This window comes from Aotus nancymaae, unplaced genomic scaffold (assembly GCF_030222135.1).
Source record: "Aotus nancymaae isolate 86718 unplaced genomic scaffold, 86718_ANA_hifiasm-v0.15.2.pri h1tg000063l, whole genome shotgun sequence".
Classification (NCBI taxonomy): Eukaryota; Metazoa; Chordata; class Mammalia; order Primates; family Aotidae; genus Aotus; species Aotus nancymaae.
Window position 1 is genome coordinate 2,531,826 of NW_026988477.1, and position 16,710 is coordinate 2,548,535.

At 56.9% G+C, this 16,710-nt stretch overlaps 1 protein-coding gene across 1 annotated transcript; it reads right to left on the bottom strand.

Annotated features, from left to right (window-relative positions):
* Window positions 1-3,466: 3,466 nt before the first annotated feature.
* On the bottom strand, window positions 3,467-8,566 carry LCN1 (lipocalin 1). The gene is made up of 7 exons (XM_021671393.2): window positions 8,477-8,566; window positions 7,892-8,022; window positions 6,507-6,577; window positions 5,854-5,964; window positions 4,897-4,998; window positions 4,670-4,696; window positions 3,467-3,521 (listed from the first exon to the last, which is right to left on the bottom strand). The coding sequence occupies exons 1-6, from the start codon at window positions 8,564-8,566 to the stop codon at window positions 4,671-4,673; spliced, it is 531 nt and encodes a 176-aa protein (XP_021527068.2). The 3' UTR covers window positions 3,467-3,521; window position 4,670.
* Between the last annotated feature and the right edge of the window lie 8,144 nt (window positions 8,567-16,710).

Genomic DNA, 16,710 nt, shown 5'->3' on the forward strand with positions numbered 1-16,710 from the left:
ACACAGGAGAATCAAGCACAATTAGAAACCGAGGGCAATCAACCCACAGCTGGCATAGAACCCAAACGGCCAGGGATTCCGAATGTGGGGTGCACACTCGCCCACCCCATCTGCCTCCCCCATTGTCAGTTTCTTTATTTCCTTTTTTCTACTTTCTTTAGACATAATTTGATCATTTCCGGATCTGATCAGGCTGGAGTGCAGCGGTGCGGTCTCAGCTCACTGCAACCTCCGCCTCCCGGGTTCAAGTGATTCTCCTGCTTCCACCTCCCAAGTAGCTGAGATTACAAGTATGCACCACCGCGCCTGGCTAATTTTAGTATTTTTAGTAGAGATGGGGTTTCACCATGTTGGCCGGGCTGGTCTCGAATTCCTGACCTCAGGTGATCTCCCGCCTTGGCCTCCCAAACTGCTGGGATTACAGGCGTGAGCCATCACGCCCCAAAGAGAATTCTGTATCTGCTGAAAATATCCTTCAAAAGTGAAAGCAAAGTGAAACACATGCAGATAAAAGAAAATGGAGTCAATTTGTGGCAGCAGCCAGCAGTATAAACAATGCTATTAGGTTGTGTTGGTGCAAAAGTAATTGCGGTTTATGTCATTACTTTTAATGGCAAAAACCGCCATTATTTTTGCACCAACCTAATAAAAGCCGTTCTTCAGGCTGGAGGGATGTGACCAGCAGGGAGACAGGACACGCAGGATGAAGGAGCACCCGGCGTGGAGGGTCTGCGGGTAAAGAGGAAACACCTCTCCGCTCCTTTGTCACACGAGGGACTGCTTCAAGCAAGCGCTGCAGTGCGGTGTCACAGCGTCTCCAGCGTGTGCAGATAGATGTGACACGTCGCAATGGCACCAGGCAGACGGGGAGGACGCACCTGTGCGGTCACAAGGTCGTCACGTTTTAAGTCACAGCGTGTGCAGATAGACGTGACACGTCGCAATGGCACCAGGCAGAGCGGGGAGGACGCACCTGTGCGGCCACAAGGTCGTCACGTTTTAAGTCACAGCGTGTGCAGATAGATGTGACACGTCGCAATGGCACCAGGCAGAGTGGGGAGGACACACCTGTGCGGCCACAAGGTCGTCACGTTTTAAGTCACAGTGCCCCTTCCAAGTCCACTGTGAATTAAGGATGTCACCATCACCCCTAGAGCAGCCACTTTTAAAATAATTCTGAGAGGGATGAGGAAAAACTCAACACATGCTTGAGATAAAATTGGGATGAACGGAGCCATTGGGGCTGATGGGTGGCCCCCAGACCTACCGCCACATCTTCCAAGGCGCCGCCCCACCCCGCCCGGTCCTCCTTCTTCACCACTTTTGTCACGGCCACTTTCCTCCCCACCAGTCCTCCAGGGACACCTCCTCTCCAGACGGCCCCTCCGCACCAGACCCTGCGCCTCCCTGAGGCATCCATTCCGGTCCAGCGCCTCCCAGACTCCCTTTGGAAGGGACTGATTGAGGCGTCGATTCGGCCCCGAGCTCCCTCTCCAGCTCCGGCGCAGTCACGCTCTGGTCCATGTGAGAGTTCTCCGAATCTCCGCACGTAGCGAGGGCTGCTCCCTTCTGGGGTGCCCCCCAGGTGGGGCGTCTGTCTTCTTCCGTCATTGCTGCCCCTTCACCCTCTCCTCTCTGCACAGTCACCCAGACTGCCGCCCGGCCTTGGCTCTGGCACTGGCCCTATGGGAGAGGCGGGTGCTGGCTTCCCCGTGGAGGTCATATGGGGCACGCAGCACTTTCTGAGCTACACGTGCGTGCACCGGCTCTTGGCACTCATCGGCGCGATGTCTGAAGACTTGTGCGCCTGAGATGGGCGTGCCGGCCCGCGTGGTCACGTCCACCCTCTGCAGGTGACACCCGCTGCAGCCATGTCACCCCTGGAGCCTGGCAGATGGGACATGGAGCTGGGCTTGGGTGGCATCAGCTACGAGTGAGAACCTCAGACCCCTTGTAAGAATCGGGCTTCATCTTGAGATACAGAAAGTGGAGCCCAAGCGGAATCAGGTTACTTTTATTTTTTATCTTATTTTTTGAGACAGTGTGTGTCACTCTGTCACCCAGGCTGGAATGCTGTGACATGTTCATAGCTCACTGCAGCCTTCATCTCCTGGGCTCAAACAATCCTCCCACCTCAGCCTCCCAAGTAGCTGGGACGACAGGTGTGTGCCATTAAGCCCAGCTAATTTTTGGGTGGGGGTAGAGATGGGGGCTCACTCTGTTGCCCAGGCTGGTCTCCAACTCCCGCCTTCAAGTGATTCTCTCTCACCTCATCCTCCCAAAGTGCTGGGAACACAGGCACGAGCCACCATGCCTGACCAGAATCGACTTTTTTGAAAATGCAGTCTTGAAGCAGTGTTCAGGGCCCGGCTAAGGCCACCCCCCCACTTCCTGAGCAGCTGATTGTTCCACAGGGCAGCTCTGCCCTAATCAGACGGCCCCACTCAGGAGCCACTCCCCACCAGCCCTCATTGCCCTAAGGCCAGGTACCAGACAATCAGGGACGGCCCCTATGCCCTGGAGCAGAGAAATGACTCCTGTTAGCCGGCCATGGGCGGCCGCTCCCTCTACATAGGCTGCCCCTGAGCTCCAGCGGCTACTGTCCTGTCCGGGGCACAAGCCAAGCCCTGCGGCCCTGCCCGGCAGCCGCCCTCTTCCGCGGAGCAGCGAGTCACTAAGCGTCTGCCTCTCCTCACTCCCAGCACGTCTGTGGTGCTGCGCCGTCTAAGGAAACTTTAAATCCTACAGACCGCCAGGCTCGGGAAAGGCGCCTGCGTGAGGTGGCAGCTGTGGTGGCTGTCCCCAAGCCGGGAACTTGCTGTCCCAAACCTGCCCATGCACAGAGGGGGACAGCGTTGGGCCAGGCCCTGGGGGACAGAGCTGGTGAGGTTCACCTGAGGACAGGGCTGGTGAGATCCAGCCTGGAGCTGCTGTCCCCTCCCCGCACATCCAAACTCAGGGTCCGTGCCGAGCGCCCAGGTGGCCCTGCCCAGTCCCCCTCTGGGGCAGCAGCTGCGCTGGGTCCCAGGCCTTCGGGTCTTACTTGTGCGGGACCGAGGAGCAGAGCCCTGCCCCACCCTGCCCACCACCAGAGCCTGAGCTCTGTGGGCGGCAGACCTACAGGAAGCACCTTGGGACCCTCAGGCCCAGCCCCCAGCACCCGCCCACCCACCAGGCCCCTCACACCGTTGACCTGCAGCACCCACCACGGAGAACTGGGCCGAGGCTGGCCCCCTGTCCTTCCTCCCACTCCCCACCCTCTCCCTGCACCCAAGGGTGCACCCAGCCAGCCCCCACCCCAAAGGACCCCACAGATAGGCGGAGTCACCAGTAACTGCTGAAGCTCTTTATCGAGAACCAGGAGGGGGACACAGAGCGGGAGGAAGGTGGGGGCTGGTAGGAAGGGGTGCAGCCGCCTGGGTTCTGCAGGGGCGAGGGGGCTTTCTCCATGTCCCTGTGAACGACGGAGGTGCTGGGTGGTGCCGTCCTTGGGCTGCTGAGGAGCCAAGGTGCCCTCTGCCCTAGAAAGGGGGGGAGGGTGAGTGAGACCACGACAGGGAGGGTGGGAGAGGGATGCTTCGTGGGGGCGCATGCGGGCTCTTGGGTGCTGCAGTGTGGGTGCGTGTGAGCTCTCAGGGGCTATGGTGTGGGGGGCACATGTGGGCTCTAGCGGACTACAGGGTGGAGGCACATGTGGGCTCTCAGGGGCTGTTGTGTGGGGGGCACATGCACGTTCTCACGGACTAGGGTGTGGGGGCTCATACAGGGCTCTCGGGGGCTATGGTGGGGGTCACAAGCCGAGCCCTCAGGAGCTATGGTGTGGGGTGCACATGTGGGCTCTAGCGGACTACAGGGTGGAGGCACATGTGGGCTCTCAGGGGCTGCTGTGTGGGGGGCACATGCACGTTCTCACGGACCAGGGTATGGGGGCTCATACAGGGCTCTCGGGGGCTATGGTGGGGGTCACAAGCTGAGCCCTCAGGAGCTATGGTGTGGGGGGCACACACTGGGCTTTCATGGGCTGCAGGTGGAGGCTTCAGCCTCCGGATTGGAGCAGATGGGGCAGGGACCCCCCTCAGGCTGCCCACAGAGCTCCCTGCCGAGTGAAGAGGCATTGGGTGGCTGCAGACCAAGGGGAGGGCTCGGGAAGGACAGCGATGCGGTCCGGATTCTGGCTCCGCCCACACCTGGGCAGGTGACCTCAGGTGAGTCTCTGAACCTCTGGTTCCCTCGTGCAGCCAGCGAGGGGCCCATCTGATGCAGTGAGCACAGGCACGCCTGCCACTTTGCTGAATCTTTCAGCAATTCATCAGGGAAGCGGGGTCACAAGGAGGGCTGAGGGTGAGGGGTGCCAAGGAGGAACCTGAATCTCCCGCCTACTCCCATGCACGGGGCTGCGGGGTAGACACTGTCTCCGCCAGCAACCAGCAAAGGTGGGCTTGGCACTGCGGGGTTCCCAGCTGCCCAGGAGTCACGCCCAGGGCAAGAGCAGAGGCCAGTGCCCGAGTGCAGGCAGCTCAGGAGCAGAGCTCACACCTGCCTGGCCCACGCGGGGCGTCTCCCACCCAGGTAGGAGTGGGGTGGGTGGGAGAGACCCCTCGGCCTCTTGAAGCGCCACTGAGCCCCAGGGCTGGATTTTCTCAAGCTTCCTCTAAAGCTGTTCACTCACCCTAATCGCTCCCTGGAGAGCAGGTTTCTGCAGGAAAAGGAAGCACAGGTGAGTCAGGAGACCCCAGGAATGCAGCCAGGACTGGGGCCCTCATCGGCCACCAGCTCCACCACCCCAGGAAGGACAAAGCCAGAATTACACGCAGCGCAACTATGCGCCCGAGCAATGCGGCTCTGCTGACGTCCCCATGCAGGGACATGGGGACTCCACAGGGCCATGCTTCCTACCCCTCTGCCTGGGGATGAGGATGCTCTCTGTGCCGAGCCCACGGGCTCCTGCAGCCTTCATAAAGTCCTCCAAGGCTTCCGGGTTGTTCTCGGGATCTCTCCCTGTGGGTGCCAGGATGAGATGTGGGTGCTCCCGGCAGCACTGGGCAGTCGCCGGCACCCCTGTCCCAGCCTGGAGGCCTGAGCTGGGCTGGGGAGGGGACCTCACCCACCAAGGGGGGACTTGAACCCAGAGGCCCTCAGCCTGGCAAAGTGGGACCAGGGCACCGTGGACGGCTCGGGAGGCTCCCGCGGCAGCAGAACTGGGAGAAGTGGGAAGGGCTCTCCGTCTGTGCCGGAGCATCTCCCAGAGTGAGGATGGTGGATGGCAGGATGGGCCCGCCCTGAAGGAAGCGCCTCTCCCCTCTGGGGCAGGAGGGCACCGCCTGTCCCTCTCCTCTGTGATTTGCACACCGCCGGCTCCAGGGAGAACTCAGGAGCCTTCACCAGCCTCGTCCTCAGGCAGGGACGGCACTGACGCGCCACTGTCTGCAGGCGCCGCCTCGTCCAGAATTAAGCCCCAGGAGTTGGAACGTCCTTTCCATGCAGACTCCTGTTCACATCCCCGCTCCTCTCCCCTGCTGGACGCCCCGCAGGAACGCGCCCAAGGATGACGCTGCAGGGAGCCGCCCCGGGGGAGGGCCTGGTCCACCTGGTGACACGTGTGACCTTTCAGCTCCTGTGCCGACAGCCGCGGCTCCTTCCTGCCTCCACCGCAGAGACCTAGGCTGGGGCATCCTAAATCCTGAACTCCAGGGGTTGGAATTGGGGCTTTTGTTAGGAAAACCCATCCTAAGGAAACTGCAGTAGGTTCCTGGGTCCCAGTGGCTTCTCCGATGGAAAGAGGGTGCAGGAGACTGAGGGAGGAGGGAGGGCAGGAGAGCGGCTCGGGCCGCGGGGCGGGGGTGCGGGACCCACCCATGAGCTTTGCCCCTCGGATCGGCTTCCCGTGCAGCTCGCCCTCACAGTAAAGGATGTAGTGGTCCTTCACGTGTGACCTGATGATGTACGCCACGTGCTTGCCTCCATCTGCGGAAGGACAGCAGCACAGTTCTGAATTAGCCACTGGAGCCTTCAGAGCAGATCCCGGGACAGCGTGCGGCCCTGGGCCCAACAAGACCCAGCCTCTAGAGCTCCCGACCCAGGTTACCCACCAGGCCTGAGCCCCAGGCCACAGGACCCCCACTTCCCAGGAACTTGATGCACCCGAGAGGCGGCCACATCCCAGACCAGTGAGGCACGGGAGGGTCTGAGTGCGGAGGTGGGAGTTGAGGTGCAGCCCCGGCAGCCAGGTACAACTCTGCTCCTGGCCCCGCCTGGGCCTCCGCCAGAGCTACAGGGAAAGCCCAGAGGGTCCATCCCGGGACAAACCAGCCACTCCTGGTGTTTGTGGTCAGGGGTTCATGTCTCTAATGCAAATTGGCCAGTGAAGCGGGGAGTGGGTCTTTAGTAGGGTCAGAAGGCAGCAGAAGTCTTCCTAGGCCAAAAGGCCACCTCAAAAAGGCACTGGCTTCCCCCCTCCTTTCAACGTGTGTTCGAGCTCAGGCTCCGGTTCGGGCTCCAGGACTCACCAGCCGTGTATTTTCCCGGCTCGTCAGTTTTCTCCAGGATGACCTTCATCTCCTGGCACTGGCCACTTATCCTGGAAAACAGAAGCTCCCTGGCAAAGCGGCCCTGGCCTGTGCCTCCCCCGGCCCGGGAGCAGCCACGCCGCAATGCCCTGCAAAGGCGGCCCCAGGTCTGCCACACACCCATGGAGGAGGGTGCTTCTCTGCATCTCAGACCAGACGCCAGCGGCCCCTCCAGGCCACACTGGAGTTCCTGCGGTCTCCCGAGGTGGCCAGGAGCTCTGCACCACTCCTGGTGGCTGCCTTCCTAACGCCCCCCGCCATGTTTGCTGCTAGAGGGACCTGGGCTGCCTGATTTGCAGGCAGTGTCTGTGGCGTGGGGCTGAGCCCTCATCCCACCAGCTGCTTGCTTCCTTTTGGAGATATTCAGGGACAAGCCCCATGTCCACCATCATCTGGCCCAGAGAGGGAAAGGTTGAGTTAGGGGCTTTCGGGAAAACAAACAGACAAACATCAGGGTCATTGCCAGGGTCAGTGACTTCCTAAGGGCTGGTCCCGAGGACCAGAGCACAGGCCCTGTATGCCACTCAGGGGGATGCCACGTGGGTGAAATCACACAGGTGGGACGATGTGCAGGTGGGAGCCACATGGGTGAAATCACACAGGTGGGAAGTGGCACAGGTGGGAGCCACACAGGTGAAATCACACAGGTGGGAAGTGGCACAGGTGGGAGCCACACAGGTGAAATCACACAGGGGGAAGGTGCACAGGTGGGAGCTATGTGGGTGAAATCACACGGGTGGGAAGATGTGCAGGTGGGAGCCATGTGGGTAAAATCACACAGGTGGGAAGTGGCACAGATGGGGGCCACACAGGTGGGAAGTCACAGATGTAAGCCACGTGAGTGGAAGTGGCACAGGTGAGCACTACACAGGGACTTCAAAGGGGTCTTCTCCATGATGTCCTACGTCCCCTCTTGGTCATTCTGCAAGCCTCATCCCCGCGCTTCTCCAAAGCGGAAATTTACTGCCAGGACTACGAGTCCACAGTCCATGGGCCCTGCCTGCGGGCCTGACTCTGGTCTAAGGTAAATACCTTTTCCCAAAGGGTCCTGCACAGCACCAGACATTCCCCAGTGGGCGAATGAAGTGAGCAGTACCCAGCACCGCCCCTGGTAGCCCACAGGGTCTGATCCGGGGCCTCTGTCCCCAGGCCCCCTCCAGCCGAGGCACCTCAGTGGCACAGTTTGCCCTCAAGCACTACAGGAGGGGCTGAGAGGGTCCTCCCAGCAGGTCTGCCCACCTCCCCAGCATGCAGAGCTCTCCTGGGTGGGGAAACGAAGGCCATAGACCAGGTTGCAGGCTGCCTGGCCAGCTGGCAACACTCACAGCATGGTGACCTTGGCTTCCAGGTTGCCCCCTTCCAGGGTCGTGAGGGTCATGGGTGTCACTGATTCCAGATTCATCTCAGGAAGCTCCCTGTCCACCGTCATGGCCTTTAGATACCACATCCCTGATGCCTGGAGAAGATTCCTCTATATCTGGCTCAGGCTGACTGCTCCAGAGCCTCTCCCCGCTTCCCTGGCCTGCAGCCCTCAGACTCTACCCCACCCCAAGGGCTGGAGACGAGGTGCATTCCCCAATCTGACCAACTCAGAAAACACCCAGCGCCTTGCCAGGCCCACCCGAAAGTGGCTCCAGTCCCTGCAATTCAGCCAGGACCACAGGAGCCCTCACCCCCAGGGGAGAAGTGAAGTCAGCCAGACCCCCACCCTCCCAGCCTTGCCCCTCTGTACCCCCACCTCCCCAGCCCAGACTCCTGCTGCCCCATCTCACCATTCCCTCAGGACAGGGCTTTAACGTCCAACCCGAAAATGAGGGTCTCCTTGGATGGGGGAGGGATGGGGTCTCCATCCAGCAGTCTCAGCTTTGCCCCACACCCGCTCCAGCCCACCCTTCCCATCCGAGCCTCACATCCTGAATCTCCTCGTCCGAGGCCAGGAGGTGGTGGGCCTGCAGGGCAGCAATGAGGCTGAGGCTGACAGCCAGGAGCAGGGCCTTCATCCTCCGGGGTCTGAGTTCACGGCAGCCTGACAGGTGGCTTGCTGGCACTGGGAGAGGCTGTGCTGCTTCTCCCATGCCTGCCCTTTATACCGCTGGGTATTCAGGGTCCCCTGGGGACCTGGCACAGGTGACTGACCAATCCCTTCCTGGATGTAAACACGGCCAGTTCTGCAATGGATCAGATAATGTGCCATTGTTGGAGGCTGGTGAATAACAGCTTGTTAATCCCACAGGATCATCTGGACAGGGCCACGTGCAGAGGAGCGGGTCTGCAGATTTTGCCTGGGAGGAAACTGAAGGGAGTGAAGGGTGTGCAGGCCTCCTGGGGACGTGTGTGGCAGTAACAGGCGCCCTCCAGCCATCCCACATGCGCTGGTGTGCACACCGCCAAAGGGGTTTTGGGTTGGAGTCCGAGGGCCATGGGCTTGGGGCTCAGCTGAACTTCCTGCATCTCTGGAAAGGTTACTTGGCCTCAGATTCATCCTGGAAAAAGAGGGACCCTCCTGTGTGAACATGGTACCGTGTGCATTTAAGGGGGTGTCCACACTCCTCAGCAAGGTGTGCAATACCTCTGCTCCATACACAGGCAGCAATAGTCAGGCAGAAGACCAAGGCAGGTGAGTGTGTACATGCACGTGCGTACATACAGACATGCACACACACGCGCACACACACACTCACATAAAACCAGGAATGGAGGAGAAGCTCAGGCTGGTGATGGGGCTGAGGTGGGCCTGTTGGCTCCAAGCCCCAAGGCAGGCAGAGAAGGCCAGGGTCCAGCTCCTGGGAGTGATGGGTGCGGCCTTCCTGAGTCCAGGCAGGAGGCTGGAAACCCTTCCTGACACATTCGGGGCTGTAACTTCTTATAACTGAGTGGACTCTGTGGCACAGGAAGGCAAGAGGACAGCGACGCAGCCGCAAGAGCAGAAGCTGAGACGAGCCGTCCTCAGAAAGGGCGACTTCATCTGCGACACCTTCCACATCACCGCAGAGCAGAAGCCTGGGACCCGGGATGGGGCAGAGGCCACGAAACACTGCCCGACAAGATGGCAGAGAAAGGCAGGCATGCAGAGGCCCGACATCCTCACCTTGAGATGAGCTAGCAGGGCAAGGTTGCAAATTACTCAAGGAAACAGCACTCTGAGAAAGGCAGGCTAAAAATGAGCACTTGGTGCAGGAACTTACACCAGCTAAGGAAAGTCTGACACTCACTTTAAACCTGCAGGAGTATGATTGAAATGCCTAGCGATTTAAACACATATAAAGTATAAAATTAGAACTGGCCAGAATCAAAGAAACGCGAGAGATGAAATAGAAAGAATGACAAATCTTGAAGATGAATAATAAAGTGAATAAAAAACTCGACAGGATCGATTCCAGACTTGACATAGTGGAAGAGACTTAGTGTCGCGGAACATATACTAACAAAATCAACGAAGACGGAACAATCTGAAAGAGAACTGAGGTGTTACAGACAGAGTCAGTCTCCAGCCGCAGCTAGTAACAAAATGAGTGGAGGGAACCAACCGGAGTGCAGCAGCTCCGAAAACACAACTCACACACACACACACGCACACACGTGCACATATGCACATGCACACATTCATGCACATATGCATGCACTCATGCACATACACACATATACACACACTCACAACCACATGCACATGCATACAGCACACATGCACATACACATACACCCACATACACATGCAGACATACATGCACATAACACACAAGTGCACACATACATGCATGCATGCACACACATAAACACAAGCACACACATGCACATATACATTCACACATGCACTCATGCACACACACACATATACACACACTCACAACCACATGCACATGCACACATACACACACCCACATGCACACACATATATACACACATGCACACACACATGCACACATACACACATATGCACACACACATGCACAAAGTTAACACACATGGAGAATAGATCAAGAAGCACCAATATAAATGGAATAGGAGTTCTCAAAGAAAAACATTTTTAAAATGGTAACAAAGCAACCATAATGGCTCAGGATTCTCCAGAATTGAAAAGACATGAGATCCCAGATCTCACTTACAAACCAAGGAAGGATCAAAATTGAGAAATCCACTCCTAGAATATTAAAGTGAAATGCAGATCATCCAGGAGAGGAGAAAAGAGTCAAAACGGCCAGAAAGAAGAGCCATACAACCTACCAAAAACACAGACGTGAGCTGACGGCAGACTTCTCAACAGCAAGGCTGCCTCCCGAAAGACAATGGAGTGGCGTCTTTAACAAACCCAGGGAAAATAACATTTGCCTTTGAGTGTTATCCTCAGTGCAACTTTCATAAAATGCTGAAGGCAAAATAAAGACATCTCAGACATTAAAAAACACCTGAGGCCAGGATGGTGGCTCACACCTGTAATCCCAGCACTTTGGGAAGCTGAGGTGGGTGGATCACGAGGTCAGGAATTCAAGACCAGCCTGGCCAACATGGTAAAACTTCATCTCTACTACAAAAATTAGCTGGACATGGTGGTGCGCGCCTGTATTCCCAGCTACTCAGGAGGCTGAGGCAGGAGAACTGCTTGAGCCCAGGAGGTGGAGGTTGCAGTGAGCCGAGATCACGCCACTGCACTCTAGCCTGGGCAACAGGGCAAACTCCATCTAGAAAAAAAAAATAGTTAAAAAAAATTTTTTAAAAAGAACCACAACTGAGAGAGTCTCCCACTCACTGGCCTCAGGAAGTTTCAAAGGGAGAATTTTAGCAAGTCCGTAGCAGACCGAGGTCGGGGGATAAATGATGTCAGCAAAGCAAACTGCCTGCTGCTGTGCCAACACGAGCGGTGTGGACTTTGGTGGGGGGGGGGGGGAAGGTTCTGTTGTGTTGGATATTTAGAGTGCTAAGTGTACACAAAACACACTTGTGCCCATATCATGGGTTCACACAAACGAAAAGACGCACATGAAGCACAGGAGAATAGTGAGCTACGGTGAGAGGGAAGTAGAAAGGGGCAGGCAGGCATGAGAAGTTTTCAAAACAAATGAAGGCTGTCAGACAAAAGCGTGATTTATTTTTCATCAGTGTGGGTGAAAAGGGGACCAAATGCAAACAATTAAAAGTATAATCACAAGGAGATGAATACTCATGAATTTGAAGGCATACTGCATAAAAATGCAAGAAGCCAAACAGACTGAAGAACAAAGGGGTCAAATCCACAGTCGGAACAGGAGACGCCAGAACTTCCCCATCGACACAGAGAGCTAGAGTTTTAAGAGTTGATACCAACGTGAAAATTTGGAAACAAAAATTGTAGAGCATACAGAAACAGTGCCCCAACAGCTAAACAGTTACATTGTTATGATTGTTACAGTGAACAATTCTTAATTGTTAATTCTTATTAAGGACACATGGAATCATTGAAAAATTAGGCCACATACCAGGCAATATGGGGAATTTCACAGAACCAACACAGCAGAGCCTGCCCTTTGCAGCTACGAGGCAATAAAACTAGAATCGGCGACGAGCAGAGTGTTACCTAAAGAGAAAAGTTCAAGTCTACAGCCTTAGGTGCATCTGTTATACGATGAAAAAGTAAGTTAGGCATTGAAATAAAAAACAATAACACATAACCTAAAGAAATCAGAAGGCAGAAATAATAAAGAAGAGAAATCCGTGGACCGGAGAATACAGAAAAAGTGAGATCACCCAGAAACGCAAAACTGGCTCGTCGAGGAAAATGCAGTAAAGTGGGTAGCCCTCCGGCAAGCCTGCTGAAGAAAGCAATGAGAAAAGCAGCAGTTCAACACCGTTAGGAAAGGCGAGGTGACAGACACTGCGACGGAGGCCAAAGAGAAGCTCACGTGACTGAGGGAAGCTGAGCGGGGCACATGGCCGGCGGGGCTGGGTGTCCTTTGCCACTGTCATTAAGCCTGTGGTGTTGACACGAGGCTGCACGGATGGGAGCCCAGACACAGACCGGAAATGGAATCAGAAAATTAGGGGCGTAGCAAACACATTTGAGGGGAAAATATTGAATCAATGAAGCTTTTATCCGTACGAAAAGGACATATTTAGCTCCCTACCTCACACGGCACACAGTTGATTCCAGGCAGATTAAAAGGCTTAATATGAAAAGCAAAACTTTAAAAACCTGTGGAAGAAACGGGACAATCCCTCTGCGACCAGGAGGTACGTCCTAAAGCTGCGGAAGAGTCACGTCTTTCACAGAGGCAGGAGGCGAGCCAGACAGGGGAAGACCTGTGTGCGTCCAGCTGCACGGTCTCAGCATGCAGGGCGCACGAGGAACTCCTGCCAGTGATGGAGAGGAGGACGGACAGCTGCAGGGAACAGCAGGCAGAGGATGGGAAAAGGCAGTCGGGGGAAGAGGCGACCCGGACGCCGCAAGGACGGGAAGAGGGGCTGAGTAAGGAGACGGGCATCCGAGGGCCGAGGCTGAGTGCATTCCTCACTCTGGCAGTAACGTGGGTAGGATCAGGTGTGACAGGAAGCACCCGCTGTAGAGCAATGGCCCAGCTAGCGAGGCCGGAGACAGCGTGCCCCGGGCCTCCGCAGTGCCGCTGCCTCCCGCAGACACTGAGATGCTCCTGCCTGGTCCTGGTGATGTGCAAGTGGGGAGCTCCCCTGGGCATGATTTTGTAAAATTCGCCACAGCTGTCTCTTTCCATGGTGTTGGGAGGCCCCGGGCTGGTTCAGATGCAGCAGGGCCTGTTGAAGCTGATGGTCACTCTAGCTTAGAAGCTCCTGCCTCCCGGGGTCCTCTTCATTTTCAGGAATATGCCCGCCGTTCCCTGTGCCAGTGCACCTGGTGTCATGACCCAAGGATGCTGGACTGCATGTCACAGCAGGACATGAATGAGAGTCGGCCGGTTGGGAAGGAGAGGCGGGTTTCATCCTGGGGTAAGCCAGAAACGAGTCATGGTCAGCTGTTCTGAGCTCCCAATGTACACGCCTGTAAGCCGGGATTCAGTCCTCACCCGTGACGGTCAGCCCCTGACGTGAACGCCTGTGAACTGGATCAGTCCTCACCAACGTCCCTCACCCACAGTGTGCCTGCCTGTAACCTGGGATCAGTCCTCACCAACGTCTGTCATCCCCTGACGTGCACGCCTGTAACCTGGGATCAGTTCTCACTGACATCCGTCAGGACCGAAGTCCTCTCTGTGTGAAAAGTACTCGGTCACACACGAATGCCCCGGCCAGCTCTGCGCTACCGTGGCGGTCACCTCACGAAGGAGAATTGACCAGAGCTGCTGCTCAGGGGGCAGACGCCCGTGGAAGCGTCATCACACGCACATCCGCGACGGCGACTATGTGTGTCCTGCAGCCCCCGACCGATGATGAGAAACGAATCTGAACCCCACGTCGGAGGGAAGGCTGTATTACCTTTCTATTCTATTTATAGGAGATCATTTTCATAGGAACCAATAATCAAGGGGTAGCAGCCAAGAGACACAGGAATAATCAGTTTTCTAGAGGTATGCCAGGAAGTAACCAATCAGAGCTGATGTTCTTTCTTCCATTTGATGATGTTTATTGCACCTATCAGCTTTTTCATGTGTGAGCTTTGTGATTTTTTTATCACTTCAAATAAATATTTTTATATCTAATTTGGATTCATAATTTCTATTATTATTTATTTAAAATAGCCCCTAAATTTTGCTTATATTTTTAGCCCCACAAAATCCATCTACCCCTGGCTATATGTGTGAGTTTAATTTCCTTTGAAAGTAATCTGAATACATACACACGTTGAGATTTTCTGACACCGGGCATGGGCGATGGGTGCTTTCATTCTCGGCTTGTTCTCTGGCGCTGAAATAGTCAGGATTAGGACAGCGTACCATGGAGAAAGTGCCCGGATGTGCTGGGACCTGCAGATCACGAGAAAGGGAGGCCACGGGAATGGCACGTTCTTTTACTTGGGTTCTTGCTGCTCCCACGTTACTGTCACAATATTTTCCGTGGAGTTTGAAAAGCAGATGCCCAAGGCAAGCACAGAGAGTGCAGGGGTGGGAGTGCCCCGAGGGTGGGGCTGTGGGCAGCGCCTGGACCCCTCACCGCGGCTCCGCCTCCGTGCCTGGGGTTCCATCCTCCTCGGTGGCTTGCAGGGCTTCTGTCCACTGCTGGGCCGCTGGCCGGGCTACGGAGAGATGGTGACGGTCAGGCTCCTCGGGTCCCCTGGGCTAGAGGAACACGTGAGCCTTTCAGCCACCCCGCTGACCACCCATGAAACAAAGGCAGAGCTGCTGCCCAGTCATGGAAGATGAACAGCCCCCCGCCCCGTCACCTGGAGGCTGGCGCGCAAATGAGGAAAACCAGGGAATCCTGGGATTCTTCCTGCTCAGACACATGCCCTAGTAAGGTCGCTTCCTGACACGCGTTTAAAGGATGCACAAGTTTTAAATCCTAGAAAGCTGGAAGAGGGAGAAGGTCACTTCCAATCCCACCTCCCCCGTGACTCACTCTTGAGTTGGAACCGTTTCCTTCCTCTTTTTTCTAACAGAGCATCTCACGTGGATCCAGTGACACAGACGCGTCACCGCCTGCAACTGAAGGAAGCCTTGGGAAGGACGCCCAGGGGTTTTGAGGCGTCTGGCTTGCACCCCGCACGTCCCCAGCACCAACGCCAAGGGCAGGCAGCCGTGGTGGGCAGCAGCCCCTCTGCTGGACATGGCACCTCCTGCCCCAAGGCCGAGGCTCCAAACTCTGCCCCCTACTGAGCATCTGATTTCCTGAGTCCCCGCTCTGAGGACTCTGGAATTTGACCTTGAATGGTGCCTGCCTGAGTCTGTGTGTTTTAGGCCTGTGTGGCCTTCCCTGTCCGTGCCTGTGTCCACCTGGTCGCTGCCATCCTTCAAAGCCCAGCCCAGTCCCACCTCCTGGGGGAGGAAGGGGCCCTGACCATCTGGCCTCCCGGGAGTCTTGGGCCAGGGCAGCTGCAGAGGGTGCCTGTCACAGGTGGGTGCCTGTCCTGAAGAAGCCTAGTCATCCCAACGCGTCTCAGCTCCTCTGGCCACCCAGCCTCCCTCACCCTTCTGGGCTGGGCTCAGCAGAGGCTCTTGGGGCTCAGCCAGCCTGAGCAGAGTGGCGAGTAGTGGAAATGAGGGGATCTGCACTTTTGGCCATGGGGCCCAGGGCGTGGGAGGGGGTCCAGGGTGTGGCAGGGGGTGCTAGGGCATGGCAGGGGGTCCAGGGTGTGACAGGAGGGCTAGAGCATGGCAGAGGGGCTCAGGGAGTGGCAGCGGGGCCCAGGGCATGGCAGGAGAGCCCAGGGCACATTAGTGGAGGGGCTGCTTCCTGGGAAAGGTCGCACTGAGTTTGTGTTCCGGCTCTTTCTTCTGCCTGAGTTCCTCCAATGTCCTGGCTTATCTGAACACAGGACCCTTTGTGCCACGGCCTGCCCCCCGTCACGGTGAATGTCACACAAACAGGAACGTGCCTGGAGGCTGCCTGGACCTGTCATCTTGCCCATCAGCTGCCAAGGTGATGCTGTGGATATGGTCGTCCCCACATGCTTCCCCATTTGTGGAGCCCCTCATGGGCTCTAAACCCCCAATTCTAGAGGGCTAGTCCCGAGAGTGGAGTCGCCAATGTCTGGAAGCCCAGCAGGCCTCCGCAGCGCAGCCAGCGTGGGGTCCATGAGCCAGCCGGTGGAAGAGCCCTGTGATTCAGGGAACACCCTAAGCTCCCAGCCCAGCTTTTCTTCCTGGAGGACCCGATGTCCTCACTCTGCAGCTGGGGAAGGGGTGTGCAGGGGGCTTGAGGCCAATGTGAGAACTGCCCCCCAAATCCTACTCTGGGATCGGCACTTTCCTGGAAGACTCCAGGAGTAAGGAGAAGGAAGAGCAGTGGGGAGGGGGGAGGGAGGGAGTCCCAAGCCAGGTGCCACTGAGAGGGGGTGGCATGACCCTGTCCAGGTGACCTCCTGGGAAATAGGCCCAGCCAGGCAGAACCAGGTCTCCTGGCCCCAGACACCACCTACCACTTAGGCAGCTGGAGGCTGGAGATGTCCAAGGTGGGGGCTTTCAAACTAGGAGCCACATGGAGGGAGGCCACGTTCCCCGTCCTCCCACCTGCACACCCGCCCTCCCCCAGGTGAGCACCAGGAAGC

Bases quoted from the DNA above. Each gene is read 5' to 3' on its own strand.
- LCN1 (XM_021671393.2), bottom strand. From the start codon at position 8,566: ATGAAGGCCCTGCTCCTGGCTGTCAGCCTCAGCCTCATTGCTGCCCTG. The intron at 8,023-8,476 runs GTGAGGCTCGGA...AATCTTCTCCAG, and splicing joins CGGACGAGGAGATTCAGGAT to GCATCAGGGATGTGGTATCT. The intron at 4,697-4,896 runs GTAGGAAGCATG...CTTTTCCTGCAG, and splicing joins CCTCATCCCCAGGCAGAGGG to AAACCTGCTCTCCAGGGAGC.